The sequence below is a fragment of the Micropterus salmoides genome, unplaced genomic scaffold (assembly GCF_014851395.1).
Source record: "Micropterus salmoides isolate LMB-PRFRI ecotype aquatic unplaced genomic scaffold, ASM1485139v1 Ms_hic_scaffold_36, whole genome shotgun sequence".
NCBI lineage: Eukaryota > Metazoa > Chordata > Actinopteri > Centrarchiformes > Centrarchidae > Micropterus > Micropterus salmoides.
Window position 1 is genome coordinate 2,929 of NW_024042928.1, and position 21,314 is coordinate 24,242.

The 21,314-nt window shown below is 39.1% G+C and overlaps 3 protein-coding genes and 1 long non-coding RNA gene across 5 annotated transcripts; all 4 read left to right on the forward strand.

The window, feature by feature from the left end:
• Window positions 1-2,841: 2,841 nt before the first annotated feature.
• On the forward strand, window positions 2,842-8,348 carry LOC119884640 (annexin B11-like). Of its 2 annotated transcripts, XM_038695017.1 has the most exons (5): window positions 2,842-3,119; window positions 3,629-4,091; window positions 7,188-7,228; window positions 7,373-7,803; window positions 7,961-8,348. In XM_038695017.1, the coding sequence occupies exons 4-5, from the start codon at window positions 7,511-7,513 to the stop codon at window positions 7,998-8,000; spliced, it is 333 nt and encodes a 110-aa protein (XP_038550945.1). In that variant the 5' UTR covers window positions 2,842-3,119; window positions 3,629-4,091; window positions 7,188-7,228; window positions 7,373-7,510; the 3' UTR covers window positions 8,001-8,348. The 2 variants fall into 2 exon arrangements, with proteins under 2 accessions (XP_038550945.1, XP_038550944.1); XM_038695016.1 differs by lacking the exons at window positions 2,842-3,119; window positions 3,629-4,091 and adding an exon at window positions 6,552-6,826.
• A 468-nt stretch (window positions 8,349-8,816) lies between these two features.
• Window positions 8,817-10,090, forward strand: LOC119884637 (annexin B11-like). Its single transcript, XM_038695014.1, has 4 exons — window positions 8,817-8,855; window positions 8,963-9,009; window positions 9,092-9,456; window positions 9,673-10,090. Exons 2-4 carry the CDS (start codon window positions 8,991-8,993, stop codon window positions 9,706-9,708), a joined length of 420 nt encoding a protein of 139 aa, XP_038550942.1. The 5' UTR covers window positions 8,817-8,855; window positions 8,963-8,990; the 3' UTR covers window positions 9,709-10,090.
• Window positions 10,091-12,690: 2,600 nt separating this feature from the next.
• Window positions 12,691-13,953, forward strand: LOC119884639. The gene is made up of 3 exons (XR_005441056.1): window positions 12,691-12,802; window positions 13,152-13,194; window positions 13,819-13,953. It is a non-coding gene; the product is annotated as an uncharacterized LOC119884639 (long non-coding RNA).
• Window positions 13,954-14,503: 550 nt separating this feature from the next.
• LOC119884638 (3-hydroxyisobutyryl-CoA hydrolase, mitochondrial-like) lies at window positions 14,504-15,270 on the forward strand. Its single transcript, XM_038695015.1, has 3 exons — window positions 14,504-14,581; window positions 14,960-15,040; window positions 15,160-15,270. Exons 1-3 carry the CDS (start codon window positions 14,527-14,529, stop codon window positions 15,252-15,254), a joined length of 231 nt encoding a protein of 76 aa, XP_038550943.1. The 5' UTR covers window positions 14,504-14,526; the 3' UTR covers window positions 15,255-15,270.
• The last annotated feature ends 6,044 nt before the right edge of the window (window positions 15,271-21,314 follow it).

Sequence of the window (21,314 nt, forward strand, 5' to 3'; positions counted from 1 at the left end):
CAAGAAAGGTAAATACCACAGATGCTTTTGGTTCATCCCGACCTCTTTTTCCAAGTGTATTGAATGTATTGGCTGATAACATACTTGACATTTATATTTACCAAATATTTGTATAACTAATTACAGAAGGACACGGACATGGTGATGGCCATGAACATGAACACGAACAGGACCATAAACATGGGCATGGGCATGAACATGGGCATGGACATGGGCATGGGCATGAACATGGGCATGGACATGGACATGGGCATGGACATGGACATGGACATGGGCATGAACATAAGCATGGACATGGACATGGGCATGGGCATGGACATGAACATGGGCATGGACATGGGCATGGGAACAAGCGCAGGCACAAGCACAAGCTTGGCCACAAGCATGGCAAATGTCACAAGAAGGAGAAGGACTGTCACGGGGTAAGTTTCAACAATGCATTGTTTGTTGTTTATTCACAACCGAAAGTGAATTTTGTTCAGAGTTCAGAGAAACATGAAGCATAAAATGTTTGTGCCATCCATCCTAATGAAAACTGATCACAGGTTTGATCTAATGTTTTTAAAGGTTATTTCTGGAGGAATAAAACTCATTCAAACTTTTGTCAAAAATTGAGTGATAAGCTGTCATTGCTGATTGAATCATTTTGTTTGTTTTTTTCTTTCCTGTTCATCCATGCTGTAGTCCTCCAGCAGCTCCTGTAGCAGTGACTCTGATTAGATCAAGATTCCTGGATGAGAAAAGAAACAACACAAGTTACCACCGGGAAACCCTCATACTTACTACCTTACGCAAAAATCACAAATTAACTTGAAAAATTTATATTCTCGACCCCATCAAATGTAAACAAGCTGTTGTAAAACATGTAAAACACACATTACGTTTTCAGTGATTATACAGCATTGTGTCAAGAACTAAGGTAATAAATTTTAAAGTGAAAACAGAAATGAAAGGATTCTTTCTATACATCTTAATTCTCTTTTCTAACTGATGATAATTTCACTTGTTTTCATGACACAGCACTGTCTTTAAATTGTTGACTTGGTAGGATTTGGTACTTGAGATGTGACTCCCTAAAGACAATCTTTGACATTATCCATAAAGACTTCACCTGAGAATTTACTCCCTATAGAGTTAACTTGAGACGTGACTCCTTAAAGACTTGACTTGAAACTAAGGACGTTGACTGTCCTCACAGTGAGTTGCAAGTTTTTCAAAGCTTGACAGTTAGCTAACAGTGTGAAGTCCTCCACTAAAAACAATGTGTAACATTTCTTGCACCATTAATGAACAATCACATACAGTCACAAAAGCACAAATGGTAAACAGAAATTAAAATAGAACCAATAGACAAGTAAGGCAGCTGAAAGAAAGGTAATTGCACTCATTGTGCTAACCACATCTATGCTATCTAATTTCAAATTTTCACCTAACAAAAGCATATACTTCTAAAAGCCAAAAATGGTGAATAAAATACTTAATGACAAAAAGTGTCCAAGTCAACAATTCATAAAAGAAATTTGCAGCAGTGGAAGGCCACAGCACTCTCTACCATGCTAAACTGACTGTGTGGAAATCCCTTGCTCTACAACTACTGATTTTCATATAACCAGCATGGGGAACTGCATTATACACATTTGCTGAACAAGGAACATTTTCTCAATAGAGGGCAGTACAGGATGGGACTACCTAAACACTTGATTTGACACTTAGCATGTTACTATATAAAGACTTGACCTGACACATTTCTCTAAACAGAGTTTATTGAGATGTGACTGTCTAAGGACTTGACTTGATACTCCCTAAAAACAAGAATTAATTAATTAGCTAGCTTCTGTTACACTGACACCAACAAGTCACAAAAAGTCTCAAGTTACATGCAGGCTTTTTAAAAGCACATTGCTTAAATACGACCATTTGGTGCCAGTAAGTAAGTAAGACCTTTTCAAATCCTTAACATAGTGGCTTTGATAATGATATAAAGGTATATAAAAACAGTGGTGTTATAAAATATTATAAATTAATTAAAGTGTAAGCTTACACTCCTTTTAGCTCTTGAGCATGAGTAACTCTGACAGTGGATTTGCCACATATGAAACTATAGTTTCTGCCATATTTTCAAGTTAAACCAGAGGTTCTCAACTGGTTGGTCGTGGGGTCATTTTTAATGGGTCACGGATGTGAGTGTGGCATGAAAAGAGCAAGGGGCAAAATATCGCACTTTTTAGTGTCAAGATGCTCTGCTTTTTGTAGGATATTACTCATGATACAGAAACAGACGTTTAGAACCTCAGGGCAGCACTGTTCTTTAAGATGAAATGTTTTAAAATGTAACAAACGATTAAGACTGTCTCTTAAGATGCACTGAAGGTTCCTGAAGCATGTCAAATGTTTTTTTTATGAGTTTAAAAGGTTAAAAAGCCTATCCAAATGCTCTATGCAAACAGTTCCTGAACTTGTCCTTGTGCTTTAAAAAGCTACCTCAATACCATTTTAGCCACCCTAAGATGAAATTTCTGTCATCATCTACTCATCCTGATGCCGAAAGGACTGAAGTTTTGTCAACATTTAAGCTCTTCGGGAGTTTGCCAAGATGTTTGTTTCTCAAAACTGCAGTGAACGGCAACTTGGCTTCAAACATCCCAAAAATATGTCATGAATCAAAAAAATGTCTCCATACTGCTCATCTGAAGTAATCCAAGTGTCCTGCAGCTTACTTATTCCTAGATGTTTTGAGAAAAACGTGACTAAATTGTGTTTTGGTTTTGTTTGCTCTGCTTTGCTTTCACTGTGGTGCTGCGTGAACACAGACGGGCTGGCTGGAAGTTACTAGTAAGCAAGTTTGTGTGCGGCGTTGGAGGGAGCACACATGGGAAGAGCAGCAGAGCAAACACAGCTGAAAACACAAGTTTGTAATGTTTTTTTACAAACGTCTTGGCATGTGTGAGCTACAGGACACTTGGATTACCTCAGATAAACAGTATGGAGACATTTTATTGATTATTGATGTATTTTGGAAGATTCCGCTCACTGCAGTTGAGTGGGAAAAAACATCTCTCAAACTCGCCGAAGAACACAGATGTTAACAAAACTTCACCAATCTTTCTATTGACAAAGGGGTGAGTAAATAATAATAACAATCACCTTAGGGTGAACACTACCTTGTTGTTTTTGCCATGCAAACTTCCTGGAAAATGTTTTATTGAAAAAACATTTTTTCACTTAAGAAAAATAAATGGGTTGTTAAATTAAACAGTTGACTCATTTTTTTAAAGTCATTGTTTCAATAAACAAAAACATTAAGAACAAATTTAGGCAATTTAAACTGCAGAAAGATTATGTAAATGTTACTTAAATATAGTCCATAAATAAATGTTAGAAAAACTATTTAATTACCTTGAAAAGCCATTGGTTTTATGTGAGATTTTTCAGTTTGAAGCAATCAGAGTTTAGGTAAAACTTAATGATAATAAACATAGTAAATTACCTGTGGTTTGCTAGTAAAAGAAACTTATATCTGCAAGTAAAGTTTACTTGATGATCGCCCTTGTAGAATTTACTTACAATTTCTAAGTGCAAAAACTTTCCTAGGTTTTCCCAAGTAAATAACACTCCAAATTTTTTTCAGTGTAAGAGAGGAGGGAAACTCCTGGAGCTGCTTAACCCTTCTGATGTGTTTGGTTGGTCCGGTGCCAACATCATACCGTCAACACCCATTTAATGCACTTCACTGCCAGATGTGTTCTGTCAACCTGCAAATGCAGAAGTGAAAAAGGGAAACAAAGAGCCAAACATCAACTGCTTTCAACATTCAAAGGCTGAAAAAAATTTTCATTGTACTCTGGATATGTTGCAATATTATCAATATCAAAGGGCAAAGAACCTAATAACGTATGTTTCCTTGTTAAAAAAGGATGCAGCATGTGTTGTTAATTGTGATGCTCACCCTGTGTTCTCTCTATCCCTCATGCTCCCACAAAAACAGGTGGCATCATGATAGATTATACCTATGTGGAGTGTACCTCAGCAGTAATGCAGGCTCTGAGGCACTTCCAGAAGGCCTACCCTGAACACCGTGCTGAGGAGATAAGGTTTACTACACACATACCTTATTCTCACCATTTATTTCGTTATAACGGTTTTACTGAATGACACAGAAACGCCTGACCAATTTGATGGAAGGAATAAAACACGCATAACAAAGAAGAATTTAAACTGAAGTGGCTTTACTGCATGTACCAGGATCATATTTGTTTCCGTACTGTATGTTTAATTTTGTCTGAAAATGTTTTACAAAGACATGAAGGCAGAAAACAACAAAAACACAAGACAAAAAACAAGACAAAACAACAGCTGACACACAAAGGCTTTTACCTAAATCATTTCTTAGCTCTTGTTGATGGAGGAATAAACTCTTCAGGAAAGAGGGGAACTGTTGTGCCACAGCATTAGACAATCAATGGAAAGTGTTTATTTTTTGGGGGTGACATCTTTTCTGATACAACCGTCCTGACAGAGTAAGTAGTATTAATTAATTTCAGTCTTGAAATGATCACCTAACTTATTTATATTTACTTTCTATGTTGACATTCCGGGATGACTCCTCCACCAGAGCTTCTCTTTACAGATCTGTTGTGATAATGCTGCTATCTAAGAGGCACTTAATGTGCGATGGTTTATAAAGTTTATGAAAGCATTTGTATCCATGTTGCCTTATATCCCTGTCCCTTACTTAACGTGCATTTAGAATAATTCTATGGTATCATTTTTACTGGATCCGCTTTGGTGAATGTACCAATTATCAAACAAACAGCACATTTGGAAAATAAAGGAATTCTTCTACTTATAAAAATATATAATCTAAATAATAAAAATAATCTAAAGTTAAACTGTGTGACAAAGTGACACTTTTTTCACAGCACACCACCTCACCTGCACATAGCAACATAAAGGCCTATTTGTGTTAGTTTTACTGTTGTGTTAGGTTTTAGTTTTAGCAGACCGGGAGCAGACTGGCACAGAAGACACTGGAGGCAAGACTCTAAAGCACAGAGACAAAAGGGAAGATGAGCACAGCGATTCAAAAAGTCCTTCAGAGTAAGAGACACTAGCGTACTAGTTTTCTGTATGGGACTAATATCACAATAAAAACAATTCTGATTCAAAACTTGACATCTCAGAAAATTGAGGTTAGAAAGGGAGAATCTTTATTACTTTACATTACATTTGCACTCGTATTGCAGACTCTGCTTTCAGAGCTTAGTTTACAACACCCCCGTTTCGAAGGTCTGCTACACAGTGGTGAGCCTGCGGCTCACGTGATTTGTGGCAGTGTTGTCATACAGCTCTGGTCTGAAACTCTGAAAGTCACACTCACAATTCAAACACTTAAACTGAGGGTCTGAAATATGTTGTCAATATTCAAGAGCCACTTCTGAATATATATTTTATTATATATAATCAGTCACAGTGCTAAGGTAATCACAGTTTTTATTGTGTATATGAGGCTGGACTCCAGTTTTTTGCCCTCTTCACTAACGCTGTCTCTGACACACCAGAATATTTAAGAGTTAAAGGTGTGGTTGAGCAACAATTACCACCTGTGTTTGAAAACATTTGTATTAGGCTAACTGGTTAAGCCAGTGCTTCCTATTTTCTACTGTTCAGAGTTTTGTGTAACCAGATGCTAATGAGAAAGCTGGTTTAAATTCACCTCCCCCACCTTTTTCACAGGAGGAGGATAGAGGTGTGGTGAACTCTCCCCACAAGATTTAAAAATAAAGTAAATATATACATATATTCCTGTGGATTAGTCAAAAACAACAGTGACCTGAGAACTGAGAGGAGACTCCCGAAAGATTTGACCTGACGCAGAAACAAGTCTCAAATGACATGCGGGCCTTGTAAAGCCACATGGCTTGATTATGTACTTATTAGGCCTTGGTTATGGGGTGGTAGTGGCTTGGGGGATACAGCACTTTTCCATCAATCAGAAGGTCACTGGTTTGATGCCCAACTCCATCAATGTGGGAATGAGTTTCTGTTTTTGGTGAGCAGCTGGCACCTAAGCCTCGGCTCATCAGTGTATGAATATGTGTGAATGAGGTGACTGTGATGTAGTGTGGAGTGCTTTGAGTAGTCAGAAAGACTAGTTGACACATTCAAAAGGAAAATGCTAAACTACAATGCCATTTTAATAGTCCACGTTCAGAGACCTGAAAGACTTGCAACTGACTTCTAATTTGCTTCTGACATGTGACTTGTCCTTCAAGACTTGAAACTGAACAGTAAGCAAGTTTTGACAAAGTTATTTATGAGATCATACATAAAGTTAACATGAAATTTACCTTTTTTTGTATTTATTTCTCATTTTGTTTTCCTTGCTCCAAAACAATTGCCTATCATTGCCTATTGCTACGTACAGTGTGTGTGTGTGTGTGTGTGTGTGTGTGTGTGTGTGTGTGTGTGTGTGTGTGACCTCCAGAATGTTAAAGGATAGTGCAGTTACACAGGTAAACATCACAACGCTAAAATAGAAGATAAACCTTAAAAACTGAGTGAATGAGCGTGTGTAGGCTTGCAAAGAAAACAGACAGGTTTCTTCACTCGTCAGAGGAGAAAAATACAGGGTTTGTTTCAAGATAACATCCATGGAATGGCTTTGAGGGAAATCTTTCAAGCAAACAGGTTTGTCAAACAGGCTGTGCAGAGGATAAGGGAACATCACCTGATGATGAGCATTGGATTGTTTCTAGCTGAGGTGTGGCTTTGCATAAAAGCAGAGTCATCTGACTGCTGGGTCTGTAGATCTGAGCACCAGCACAAAGTAAGTTCCCTAGTAGCTCACTAGATAGGATTACTATAAAGTATGTGTCTTGTAGACTTAAAGTATGTGTATTAATGGATAGATCAACTTACTTGCATGGATTACCTTTGTTAACTGTATTGCATTATTTTGTCATCTCTTCCATCCATCATCCATAAGACATGCCCTTCTGATAAATATCTTTGTCTTATGTAGTCATGTGAGACATGGCTGTATGCATGATGTGTTTTATAAGTCTTTTCCACGGTCAAATGCATTTACTTTCTATACAATAAAGTATTTTAGGTTGACAGCTGTTTAGAGTCACATTTCTTTTGTATGTTTATGTTGTTTGTGTTGAAGTGGCTTCTTCCTGTTTCAGGGTTTGGATCTGACATTTTGAAATGTACGGGAACAACGCAGGTAAGTAACTTTCTTGTTTATACTGTCTTTTTCACTTTTACTAAAACCCCCAAACTGTCCTTTTTGTGAAACTGCCTTTAATTGAATTTTATGTTTATTCAAACTGGGAGAAAATGATGAGCTCCACCTCTTTTGTTTTACTAGGAAACCAGTATCCCCCTGGCTATGTTCCTCAGCCAATGCCAGGACAATACCCTCAATATCCACCAGGCACTGTCCCCCCCCAACCATACTATCCTCAGCCTATTGTTCCACCTGGGTACAATCCTTTAGTGCCCCCTTATGGAGGCCAGGAAGGCTATGGTTATGGACCAGGGCCTGGTCATAATCATGGTCATGAACATGGACATGGACACGGGCCTGGTCATATGTTTGGTCATGGGCATCCTGGGCATGGGCATCCTGGGCATGGGCATCCTGGGCATGGCCATCCTGGGCATGGGCATCACGGACATGGGCATGGGCATCACGGACATGGGCATGGGCATCACGGACATGGGCATGGCCAGAAGCACAAGCACAAGCATGGTCATATGCATGGCCATTGCCACAAGAAAGGACGGACTTCTCATGGGGTAAGATACAGTTTATTCAATATAAAATGTAAATTGCAAATCATGGATTCTTGTATCAAAGTAAATACTGCACCACTGACAATAAGTAATTTGCATATAAGATAAAACATCCAGAAACTCATAATAATGGAACTGATGATGTATGTTCTTGCTGTAGTACTCCAGCAGCTCCTGCAGCAGCGACTCTGACTAGATGAAGATTCCTTGATGGGGAGGGAAACAAGACCAGTCGGCACCTGCAATTTTTTGTTACATCATAACTGTTCACTTGTGATAAACAACATAAGTGACTTCTGATTATCATAAAAGCAATTCATTTCTACAATGTCCTGCTTCTGCATTATCTGTTTCATTTGACCTCATTGTTTCTTATTACACTGTGTTAGCTATCAATGTGTATTTATATTATCTTTATTTACCCAGGGAGCATTAAATTAAGAGCTAATAGTTACCCTGCAGCTTCCCAGCACATTCACTTGGAGCCAACTGTACCTGTGTTACTTTCACCTGTGTAATAAAGCATTTAAAAGCATTGAAACGTTGAATCTTTCATGTCGGCTATTTACTATTTTTGATCTTGTAATAACACTACAGATTAGTTTATTATGATTAGAACAAACTAGAGCAGCTACAGTTTTTAGTACATAACAGTAAGGTGCTTCAGCCCTGTACCTTTTTGTGTAAATGTTAACTGGAAGGCGCGCTAACTGTGTTATTGGAATACAACAAATTCACACAGGGCACAGAGCTGCACTGCCTTCTGTGGATAGTCAACTTACTAAGCAATGAAAACATGAGCAGAATGTATTTGTTTATTCTATTTTATTATCCTGTTCTCAAATTTTATTTCTATTTATTAGGGTCTAAACTTTAAAGTTTAAAGATTATACACGCACACACACATGCACATACACACACCCATTTAGGTCACAAAGAAAAAATGTTCTGATGGGAGTTCAGGAACTGCCCCCAATGATGTAAGGTGGGCAGCACATATAAAGCAGCAGCAGCAGCAGGTGACGGCTGCGTCAGTGGATTTGCTCTCCAGCGCTGTAAGTTCACCTTTTGCTGATTTGTAGCTCTCTCAAATACAGATTGTATATGTGTGTTAAAGACAAACTCTGTCAGTTTCTTTAAAGTGCTTTTGTTCTGCTTTCAGGATCTGTAGTTTCATCTAAAGTTTTAAAATGTACGGACACAACCAAGGTAAACAACACTTTCAAATATAATGAATATGCATTATACTTGATAGTTGCTTTAAGTACTTCTCTTGTCCCCTAATGTTCAGGAAACCAGTACCCTCCTGGTTACCCGAACAATCCTCAGCAGATGCCAGGGGGATACCCTCACTATCCTCCTGGCACTGTTCCACCACCAAACTACCCTCCTCAGCCCCACGGTCCACCTGGAGGCAACCATGGGTACGGACCTGGACCTGGACCTGGACCTAGTTGTGGTCAAGGTCAAGGACATGGACATGGACAAGGACAAGGACAAGGGCATGGCCATGGTCATGGGCATGGACATGGGCATGGGCATGGAGAGGGCCACGGAAAATGCCATGGACAGGGCCACGGACATGGGCACAAGCACAAGCACAAGCATGGTCACAAGCATGACCACTGTCACAAGAAAGGAAAGAACTCTCATGGGGTAAGTGTCAATAACTTTCCCAAACGTGATGCTTTATATGTGAATTAGAACAGAAAAGAGTTGTGCAATACAACCTATGTGAACTAAGCACAGGAAATCAAATTTAATGTACCACACTGCTACAACTGAAACACCCGTTAACATTGGTGACATTGGTTTTGTAGATTAGACTGAAGTGATTCATTGATGTCTGTGTTGTATTCGCCCCTGCTGTAGTCCTCCAGCAGCTCCTGCAGCAGCGACTCTGACTAGATGAAGATTCCCGGATGAGAAGAGAAACAAGTCGGCCCCTGGGAACATTCATCCTGCTACCATATGCTCTAATCAATATTTTACTATATTTTTGCAAATTGTTTACCCAAATCAGGCTTTTGTCAAAACATATTAAATGAAAACTAATTTAGTTTTCACATATCAAGTGAAGATGGAGATGGATGGATATTCACTCACAGCTTTTCAATCTCCCAAAGGCATCCAACATCCAACAATTCTGGATGTTTAAAATTATTCTAGATCAGCCATGACATGACCTGTTGATGTGGTATGATGTAGTATAAGGCATGTATCCATGATTGTGAGAAAAAAAAAATGCTTTCTGTGCATGATAAATGCTAGTAAATTAATAACATAATAACGTCTTGCTTTTATTTTGTCTCCATGCTAATACACTCATTTGCTTCTATGGCTTGGGAAACCATTGTGTTCTCTTTATTTGCCCAGGGAATGTTGACTGAGCACATTTGCTCAGCCGCACCTTGGTCACAACGCCCGGGAAACTGCCAGTGCAGTCACATTAACCATATTTTGATAGCCTGTGCAATCAAACACTTGTTCATGTTGATATCCAGGCTTTTACACAACAAGTTCAGACACGTAGTATTTGAGGGCCACTAGTTCATGTTGTATTTTTTTTTTTTTTAAGTAAACTTGTACAGTAGTCTATTTATAGTCAGTGGTGGAAGATGCATTCAGATCCAAATTTACTTTAATGTACCAATACCTCAATGAAAAACTGCATTCATAATTTTACTTAAGTAAATTTAGCAAGCCTATAGTATAGTAGGCCTATATACAGCATATACTGTGTAAACAGCATTCCATTGTAGCTGGTTTAGGCAAATCAAATTGAACTACCTTATATACTGTTGGGAAGCATCAAGTCTTATACGTTGCGTATATGGTTTGCTGTTTGATAACTGGTAACTACAGCTGTCAATAAAATACATGAAGTTAAAAGAGTAATATTTCCCTGTGAAATGTAAAGGAGTAAAATGGAATTGTCAAGTAAAGTCTAAACAGGCCATACTTTTTACCTACTGCTGTATGGGTTCTTTTCGCTGTTGCTTTTCACTATTGTCACTATTGTCAGGCGTCAATAAGGTAGTGGCCAATAAACATGTAAAAGCGAGTGGTCTGCTGTATGCAGATGATTTAGTGTTGCTTTCACCTACTAAAGAAGGTTTGCAGCAGCACATTAATCTCCTGCAGAGATTTTGTCAGACCTGGGCCCTGACAGTAAACACAGCAAAGACTAAGTTAATGATCTTTCAGAAACAATACAGAAATCAGGTTACACACAATTTCTATTTAGACACCACTAAATTGCAACATACAAAAAACTACACTTAGCTTGGCCTCAACATTACATACACAGGGAACTTCAACATGGCTGTGAAAGATCTGAGGGAGAAAGCAAGGAGAGCTTTCGAAGCAATGAAAAGAAACATTAAAATCTATATTCCAATTGAAATCTGGCTTAAAATTTTCCAATTTTTACTTAAACCAATAATTCTATTTGGCACCGAAATTTGGGGGCCAAAACTTAATAATGAATTTGACAGATGGGACAAAACAATCATAGAATCTTTCCTTCCCGAGTTCTGTAAGAGCATCTTGCAGGTGCAGAGAAAGACACCAAATAACCTGTGCAGAGCAGAGCTCGACCAATACCCCCTCTTACTGAAAATACAGAAAAGATCAATTCAATTTTACAATAACTTATAATTAGTTGACCCCCAGACATATCATCACAAAGCCCTAACATACCAGGAGCTGAAACCAGAGAAGAGTCCCCTCGGCCAGCTGGTCCTGAGGCTCTCTGCAGTAACAAGTCCCCACAGCCCATCAGGACAGCAACGCCAGCTCAAGCAGACCAAACCAAATTATCAGCAAGCAGAAAGAAAATATATTGAATACTGGAAAAAAACAACCAAACACAAGTAAATTACAATGTTATCTGACCCTAAAAGAGAACTCACACTAGCAAATTACCTGAGTACAGTAAATGTCCCAAACTAAGAAAAATGTTGACAACATACAGACTGAGTGAACACAGCCTGGCCATAGAAAAGGGTCCCCACAGACAGATCTGGCTACACAAAGATGAGAGACCCTGCTCCCAGTGTGACAGAGGACAGTAGAGACAGAGCTGCACTTTCTAACCTCATGCCCCAAATATAAAACACTAAGACAAAAACACTTTGCAAACATTCCCCAAATATACCCCGAATTCAAATTCATATCAACACACAGAAACCCCTGTTTACTGGGAGAAATGCCCAAATGTGAAATAATTGCTGAAAAATATTTCTCCTCATGCCGTGAAGTGAGGACAACCAGTGGAAACTCAGACTGATACAGAATAGTACAAATTTTCAAATTTATTATTGATTGTTTTTATATATATATAGTAATTGTTTTTACATTTTATACTGATTTCTTTTTATTTATTTTATTCAATTAACTTTTTTTTTTTTTTACAATTTTTGTTTATTAATATACACACACACAAATTTTACGGTATTATCTATTTTTTTATTTTAAGTTTAATATATATTATATAACACACATTATTGTTCATTTATTTATTTATTTAAACTTTTAATATTTTATTTTTTAACACACACACACGCCTGTTTTATTTATTATTTTAATTTAATTTTTTATATTTTTTAACATAAACACACATACGCTTTAATTACTTTACACCTCAATTACTTGTTTAATGAAATGTATGGGGTTGATTATTCTTATGTAGTGTGTACATAGACTGTATATATGTATATATGATGCTTTGGCAATATTGTTGTTATCCGTTCATGTCAATAAAGCTAATTTGAATTTAAATGACCTGAGTGAGAGTGCCTCCTCCGCGCAGTAGGTGGCAGTGTGGCAGAAACACAGCGAGGACTGAATCTCCCTCGGTGGTGCGTACGCCCACTGTTACGTCGCCACGCCGACCAATCAGAGGCAGCTCGGTGCCTCTTTCAGGAAGTTAGAGAGCTGTGCCTGGACGACATATGTCAAAAATAAGAATGTCCTTAACCGTTTTAAAGTCTGCTTACAGGTATGTGGCAAGTGATTGTGTTTTTAGCGAGCCTATAGAGTATAGTTTGGGGTTTGCTGTCCTGAGTTACTGACATCATGTAGCTTGTTAATTTATGTCAGCAAACTGGATTCAGTAAGTAAGATGAAGTAAGTCCCTGCGATGCTAGTTGCTGTGTGTAAACACACAGAATGTGCTGCTGTATATACTGTATACACACAGCCCAAAATATGTATTCATAGATGTGTGTAATAATGCTGTAAACGGGCACTCCAACTGTGTTAGTGTTGATCTGAAATTAGGTCTATGAAATCAAATGTTTTTAAATACTAACTTTATACTTAATGTTTACTTAATGTCTTTCCTCCAGACTGAGGTCCCTCTGCAGACTGCAGCGAATCCAGGGCCACATGGTGAGTAAACCCTCTCATTTACTACATGTTGTATTCAGAATCAGAATCAGAAGGAGCTTTATTGCCAAGTAGTGTTTTACACTTAGGAGGAATTTGCTGTGGTGATAAGGTGCTACACGTAGACAAACATACAGTCAACATAAATAAATGTGGAAATATATAAATATGGAATAGAAGAACAATGTTGCAGATATATACATGTGCATTATTCTGGGTCTGTGCCGTGTATTATTTTATTCTAGCTACTGTAGGTTTTCCAGTAAGGAATAGAGATTATAGGAATGCAATTGTATGGTTTACTTTTATTGTCACATACGCAAGTATGCGCAGTGCAACATGTGCAAAATTTGCTCTCTGCATTTACCCATCTAATGTTCTAAGTAGGAGCAGTGCCCAGTGCAGCACTGAATCCCTCGGTGGTGTGTATGCCAGCTCTTAAGTCAGTTCCTGAATAGAGACATTAACCTAAACAAACCTGATCTGGAGGACAGTCACACAAACACAAAGGGAACATGTAAACTCCACAAGAAAGACCCTCCCACAGACAGGAATCGAACCCAGCGACCGTGCCAACCTCTGAGCCGACCTTCACAGAAACGTCCCGTTGTCTCTCTTTTGGCTCAGATGTCGAGTAAGGGAAGCAGAGGTTCTTCTGGAGAAAGTGGGCAACGCAGGTGTGATCACCATAAACAGACCCAAAGTCCTGAATGCCCTCAACCTGACCATGATCCGGCAGATCTACCCTCAGCTCAAGGTATGTAGAAAGCTTGGTTAATGCAAACTTCAGCTGGAGCAAATGTCAAGTTAGTGATCGTAAATGGCTCCCAGTATTTCACTTACTGTGACATTGTCATGCTTTTGATGCTATTTAGAGTTGGATACATTTGCACATAAACCTACTCAAGACTTGTTAACACTTACAGATATACTTGTACAAAAACCTTTTCACACACTATTTTACTCCAAACCTGTACACAGTCTCATCACATAAAAATGTACCTCTTGTGCTTGAATTTGAAGGAGACAGCTGTTTTGTATTGTGTGCCATTTGCTTGTTTAGTTTACCAGGAAACTGAAGGCCATATTTACAGAGCCCTTACTTCAAACAAGGACAACTCTAAAATAGAACACAATTTGTGCGAAGTGACTGATGGTGTTTTGTTTAAGGTCTCAATATTAAGTTGTTTTAAGGTGTTTTGGAAAGTGCTGTTTCATGTTAGTCACGTGTGAAATTAACATACGATTTGTTTTTGATGATGATTTTCCATACATCTACTGCTTTTTGTTTTTTCCGTGATTCTAGAAATGGGAAATGACAATGAGACTGACATAATGATCATCAAAGGAGCAGGTGGGAAAGCCTTTTGTGCTGGTGGAGACATCAGAGGTAAGCAGTAGGTTCAATCGCTGGTGTCTGGATAGCCCCAGTTGGGACCTCTTATCTGGGTCACAGAGATAACCACGGACGATGTTTGAAAAATCCAGCATGTCATTTAAAACCACTTACCTTTGTGTGATTTTAAAAAACAACAAAGATGGCAGCCCACCAGCTAACCGGATAGGAAACACTTGCAAAAAACAAAACAGTCTTTATTTATTTATTTTTTATCCTTCAGTGGACGGGATCTGAATGAATGCTAAGGCGGGAGTGGCACAAACTGGGGCTAGGGTCTGGGGAGCTTTTACTTTTATGTGCAACAGTGTGACTGTAGTTAAAACATGTTGCTTCATTACTTTTTTGTTACGATTTGTTTTTTTTTCTCAGCGGTCACAGAAGCGGGGAAAGTTGGAGACTCTCTTGCGGAGGACTTTTTCCGTGAGGAATACATTCTCAACAATGCTATTGGTAAGAATTACAGTTACACCACATTCACTTATAGTCTCCCTTAAATCTTTCCAAACAGTCAAGCCTCTACTTTATCCGTTTGTATATTTAAAGTCTTGATTTATATTTTATCTTTCAAGGAGCATGCAGGAAACCATATATCGCCCTTATTGATGGAATAACAATGGGAGGGGTGAGTACTTTTCCTTTTTATTTATTTCAGTTTGTATTATAAGGTTGAGTGAATCTTACAATGTTTATTTCTGAATATATGCATGAAAAGACCCCTTTTGGATCCTGGTGCTGGGGATTGGACCTTGCTCTATGAGGTGTGATATTAAAATTAGCCTGTAGGTGTCAGTAGAGAACTACCTGCTGCTGTCACCTGATGCCAGTGGCAAGGTGGCCTCTGATTGGATGAAATATAAAGTGACAAAGCTTTGTTGCTGCCGCTGGTTCTTCCCCTCCAGGTGTCAGATATGGGTGGAATTTGAATTTGGACCAGTTTGCCCCACAATAAGCACAGTGAGACATAATTCAGACACCACAAATGCTCATTTACCAGGAAGGACTTATTGCAAAGGTCTTTAATTTTTTTTTATACTTTTCAACTCACCTGGTCAAAGAGGATGTCTGGCATGTGCATGAGTCTGTCCTTTTTTTCCGTCTCATTTTCCATCATGACCTTGACACTGATTTTACTCCTGAGGCATCAGCGAGGTCGCTCACAGCCACCAGTATCTTCTGGGTCATTACTTCTGTGAAGACCTAACAAACTGTTTTGCACAACATTGAACCTCACAGTTACAAATAGGCCATTAGGGTGCACTATACACTCTGCTACTCCTGAATCTCTGAGGATTTTTTTATAGCTTTATGTGGTACACATATAGGGCTGGTATGATTGGATTGGAAAACTAAAAGAGTTATTTAATGCATGGTTTTGTTGCACACCGACTCTTTCAAGTAGAGGCAATCAGAAATAATTTGGCATGAGATGGGCTGAAGAAATGAAATGATAGCAGTTGGCTCTTTATATGGTTTTGTCTCTGTTGACATAGATGACAAAGAAGAACACAACACACTGAGGAGGTTCAGGTTTTTTGTAGAGCCCTTATCAGTGAGGCCATGGACCTGATGATGAAACTTGAGGGATAAAATGGTGAATGTTTTTGAAGGCTGTAAGCTGCGAACACTGAGTTGGACCAATTCAAAGAGGCACACTGACTTACCTACACCTATGGAAGGAGCTTATTATGCTAATTAGTGTTGTACATGGCAATTGCAATTTATTTATATACCACATTTCATTACACGTAAATTCAATGAGCTTCACAGTGAAAGACAAAATATAGCAACACAGCAATAAAAACAAAACATCAACACAGTCAAATAGAAAGAGGGATTCAGTTTCTGAGAGTCTAGTTGAGATATGAATGCTCTTAAGTTTTGATGATTTTCCAAATTCAGATCAGTATCCACATTAATGCCATTGTTTCCGACTTGCTCACTGTGTTTCAGAGATAGTGATGCCCAGTATGATACATTGATTATACAAACATGATTAATTATCCTAATAACTACATCCAGTTGGCATCCAGGTACAATACGTTACAAAGATAGATTATACTCATCTGATTAGTCATTACCTGCATTTTACAAACAATGCTTTTTCCAAAAAACAGTCCAGAACAAAGGCATGGCAACTTCAACAACTGAAGCCTTAAAGCTGCGTTAATCAACATTGACATCACCTTATATTAGCAAACAATTGCCTATGTACACATGCAGCAGACACGGAGCAATCATTTGGAGTCCTGTTGATGAAATAAATCAGCTGATCACAGACTCTCCTTTTAGCTCCTGAGAAAAATATGTTCCATATGCTGACCTGCTAGTTGCTAATTTTGTCTTCCTGCATTTGATGGCAGCAGAGGGACTGTTGTGTTGATGTCAAAGTTTCGTGGGCTGACCTGTATGAATGTGTCAAATTTCATAAGAATTGACCAGTTAATTCTACTTGCTGCTATTTCTATATTTCTATATCTATATATCTGCTGCTATTTACTGCCAGTACAGAAAAATGAAAGGAAACACAAAACAGTTCCGCCTTTGTTTGTTTTAGGTAACGTAATCCACAGGGGGAAGAGTCCTAGAAGCTGTGAACCAAAAGACATCTTGTTTGCTTGTTTTCTTATGTTTAGACAGCCATGATGACAGTAACCCTCCCACTTAACCATTTTCCTTTCTGAGACGGAAGCTATAATTTATTTGTCAGAGCATTACTGAAGAAGAATGTAGGGTGATAGTGCAGTAATGGATGCAAGGGACAGCTGAGCGCTTGCTGATGTCTGATGTATATTGTACCATATGGAATGGTACTTTTTCTACTCTTTTCTTATAGGCTAATAGCTCTGGGGGGAAAAGTGTTCAAAGTACAACTCTCCTATCTGTCATGTCGGTACAGAGATGACACTAATGTTGACGCAAACCGTTCTGCTGTTTAATGTTTGTAGTGGCTGAAAACAGGCTAGTTCTATATATGGAAAGGTCCAAGAGCTACCAGAGTCCCTGTTCCCAGATCTGCTCTGAGCTCAGGGCATAACTCCCACGACGAGTGAGTATTCTTGCGTTAGTGATAACAAACCACCAGGGAGTAAAGGCATGTCATTAGCAGGTCAAAGAACACACACACACACTGTCTATCTGTTTGCCTCTCTCTTACATCAGTCCAATCTCATCTCAAGCCCATCATTTACTGCTCTCCAAGTTTAAAATCCCTAGAATTAAGGTCTGTGAATGCTAAAGTGTTACTAATCCGTGTCTGCTGTGTTTTGTGTGTAAGCAGACACCGTGTCGCTCTTTTTCTTTTCAGCGTGTTTGGGTTTCACTCATGAGGTTTCAAACATTTACAGTCACGTTCAGAGCACACTGTTCTTAAATCAGTTTTTTAGCAGGGGTGGCGTAGCGCCTGCTGACCAGTTGATGGCTATTTGTCTAGAGCTGTGTCACTGCAGTCTCTTTCGCCTGGAGGACACAGAGCTCTCGTTTGCTAATGTCCACATCATCTAATGAGAAGACGAAGGGTGAACAAGACCGAGAGGCAAAAACAGACCGCGGGGTCCCTGCATTAAGGTTTCAAAACCTGTTTGTGCTTGTTTTAAAAGTGGAAAGTAACTATTTTCAGCATTTTCAAACAGAACATCTTTCTCTTTCAGCATTTAGAACGTTTATGTCACTTGTGTCTCTTCACACAAAGTGGAAGGCTTCCTCATTATCCACACATGCTTTTCCGCTCTGATACGCAGTGCCACTAATGAACTGCAAAATCAAAAGTGTTACAATATATTAGGGAAGGGTACCTAGATTTGACTTTGCTTGGAGAGCAGAGTGGTAAAAGTATTGCAGCTTCCCCATGTCACCTCAGTGGATTTCCTCACCTGTTTATATCCAGTAAACCAAATATCATAATGAGGTAGGGCTGAAACGATTATTTGATAAAATCGATTAAGAAATTCTTTGCATCGATGCTTCCTTTAATCCATCTAACTTTATAGCACAGTGTTTCGCAGGGACATTTATTACTGGCGCACATCCTGCTTTCGCTGTGAACACAACGTGATTATGATGGCGCTGTTTGCAAAGTGGAAGAAGAGAGAGAAAAGTGCGAGGGACAAAAAAGAAGTGTCCAAGTATGGGATTATTTCAAACTAAAGAAAACAACAACTCTGTGATGTTACCGACCGTCCACCGTAAAACGAAACTTATGTCGCCTTGGCAACAGCACGACAGCATCTGATCAGAAAGCAGCCGGTGTTCTGCCAGCAGACCACAGACAAGGTAACAGCAACTTTAGCATTAAACTGAAATCCTGATTGATTGTTGAGTTGAAGCCAAAGTAAGCCACAGTCCTCAGCTGAAAATTGTTTGTTCTCCTTTTTGGGCCGTGAGCTGTAACCTCACAGTCATTCGTTAACTGGGTGTCGGGGAGCTGCACCTTTTAACTCCCCTGCAGCTCTCTCTGTAGCTCAGACTATCCCTGCTACCTGCGTCTGCTGATCCATCCTTCACCAGATTCTTTGTCTTTATAATTTCCGTCTTTATAATAACAAACAGCTGTTTCGTGTGCAGGATCGCTCATTTCCCGTTTCACATTTCACGTGTGTTTTCTTGACAGCACGGCCGACGCTGAAAGTCGTGTAGTCTGCACGAGCCTTTACTATAACTTGTAGCACTCGGGTGATGTTTGTGTTTGTAAAGCAGCTGTCTGGTTGTTGGTCTGATGTTTGCTGTATGACACACTATGAATTTCCGAAACGACTAATAAATATCTATCGCCTCTAAACGTGCACAGCTGATCCTGTTCCCGATAGGGGGGTGTCGCCGGCAAGCTCTGCTTCTTAAATGACGCATCGATGAATCGTTCGTCGAATCGTAAGAATCTATAGAAGCTTCGAATACTAAAATCATCATTCGCTGCAGCCTATAATGAGGATTATGTGAAGCCCTCCATATTCTCAGTCAGTGTAAACTGGCCTAGCCAGGTTGTAAATTTTGCAGCCCATTCTGTTTGTAAGCTTTAGATATAAACATGCTCGTCTGCACACTTTTACACATTTCGATTGTTTACAGCAGGATCTGGAGACTTGTTCTTATATGGTGCTGGTGGTACCACACCAGCACGTCACAATGTTCCACTACTTTTATGGTGAAACTCAGGGTAATGTGAGATTAAACGGCCCCTCCATTCCTCTGGGTGCATCTGATGATTATTTCGAGAAGTTTGTTTATGCTTCCCCCTTTCTTTGTCCCTTTCTGTCTTTTGCTGTTTCCGTCTCTCATTGCTGCCGTTCTGCTTTCCCACAGGTGTTTTCAGGTTGTGTTATTTCTACGAAATGGCTGCATTGATGTACAAGGTTCATTTATCCTATCTTTCAAGTGCACTCCATTTTACATGACTCAGTATCCATTAATAGATGAAGACAAGAGGAACTGTGATGTGTTCCCAAACATTAGCCTAAACGTTAGGAACCCTAAAATGGCCAGTATTATTGAACTACGCCATGAAACAAACAGTGGTTTGAAAAAATGCAGTATGAAATTGAAATTAAACATACACTTAGTTTGGCATAAAACTAATGAAATACACATTTAAAACATTATTTTTTTATCATATACTGTATTGTGGGGTTGAAAGTGAATCTCCGTTTGATTTCCTATTTCTATTCTACAAAGCCAACCTGACAAAATGAACCCTGTCAGTCTGTGCCCCGAGCCAGTGCTGACATGTTTCCAAAACACAGTCATCTTATTATTCATGTCCTATGCTGACAGAAGTCACCGTCTGCTTCTTTATTGTTTATATTGTGATCTGGCTCTTCCAAAGAGCAGCTACCCTTGGTATGGGTCTGTTTAGTCTCCAGTGATCAGATATTTTAATCCTCTGTGTGTCGTTGTCACCCAGCCATAAGGTAAACCCTCTGACTCTGTTCTTGCTGTTTGCTAAGAGCCAGCTGAAGACAAGTTGTCCACTGTAATCACTTCTTGTTGTTTGGCAGTGATTTAGCACTCAGTAGGTGGCATCCCTTGTAATCTGTAAGGTGTACTATATTCAGATAATTGATGGTTTTATTGATCTGCAGCTCGTTATTTATAGTAGTCCACATTTCAATAAGCCGTTGTGACAGTGGGTTTGAAGTCTGTAACTAATCAATTTGCTGCTTTCAGCTTCTCAAATGTGAGGATTTGCTCATTATTTATTGAATGTTTTTTGGGTTTTGGACTCATGGTCGGAAACAAAACAAGCTATTTCATCTTGGGCTCTGAGATTCTGATGGGCATAATTTACTATTTTCATAGACTAAGAAACTAACAATTGCCTGATGAAACAAAAATGAAATTAATCTTTGCGTGCAGCCCTATTACTACATACCGAAAATACTGACATTCTGCATTCATCACACAATTGTTTATCTTTCTGTTGTTCTGTTGCCAGTTTCCTGTGTGCTACTTTCATCTGCCTACTGATGACTCTCAATGATGTTGCTGCTGCACTAATAAAGTCATCTTGGCTCATAAGGGGCAATAAGGATTTTTTTTACTGCCCAGGTGAATGTGATACCCTTTATTTCTACAGGTTATAGGTTGTTAATAAATACCAGCGAATGGGTGATAAGACCACCAGGTGCTGTTGGCTTCTAGCTTTCAGTTGTTGCTTTCCAGCCTTTACTGTTGAGACGGTAAGATAAGACCATAAGACGCCTCCACTGTCCACAAGTGTTTCCAGTTCATGCTG